Source organism: Myotis davidii, unplaced genomic scaffold (assembly GCF_000327345.1).
Source record: "Myotis davidii unplaced genomic scaffold, ASM32734v1 scaffold732, whole genome shotgun sequence".
NCBI classification, from domain to species: domain Eukaryota; kingdom Metazoa; phylum Chordata; class Mammalia; order Chiroptera; family Vespertilionidae; genus Myotis; species Myotis davidii.
Genome location: NW_006284349.1, coordinates 1,345,944 through 1,346,325, shown reverse-complemented (window position 1 = coordinate 1,346,325; position 382 = coordinate 1,345,944). Strand labels below are relative to the sequence as shown.

The window sequence follows — 382 nt, the reverse complement described above, 5'->3', positions numbered from 1 at the left end:
TGAACTTAATTTTAAGTCTTTTTTTAATCTCTCTCAAGAATAAACTGAGGGGGGAAGGCTGGGTGGAGGTGGGCAAAGGGGGGGAATGAGGACATCTGTAATAGTGTCAACAATTTATAAAAAGAGTAAACAATTGCTAACTTCAAGCTTCAAGTATAATAAAACTTTATTTTTTTAATTACAGTGACACCTCACACTCAGTGCCGGTTAAAATTACTGAAGTTAGAAAGAATTAAAGACTATCTTCTCATGGAGGAAGAATTCATTAGAAATCAGGAACAAATGAAGCCTTTAGAAGAAAAGCAAGAGGTAAATTGAGAAATTACTGTAGCTTTCATTTTTACAAATTAAATTCTATTTAAACCCTAAAACTCCATGGGTA

At 33.0% G+C, this 382-nt stretch overlaps 1 protein-coding gene across 1 annotated transcript in view; it reads left to right on the top strand.

Annotated features, from left to right (window-relative positions):
• PSMC1 (proteasome 26S subunit, ATPase 1) overlaps positions 1 to 382 on the top strand; it is a 21,383-nt gene that overhangs the window by 5,217 nt on the left and 15,784 nt on the right. Inside the window, exon 4 of the mRNA XM_006754721.2 lies at positions 185 to 309. Within this exon, the coding sequence (XP_006754784.1) occupies positions 185 to 309 (125 nt within the window). The remainder of the gene's footprint in view (positions 1 to 184; positions 310 to 382) is intronic.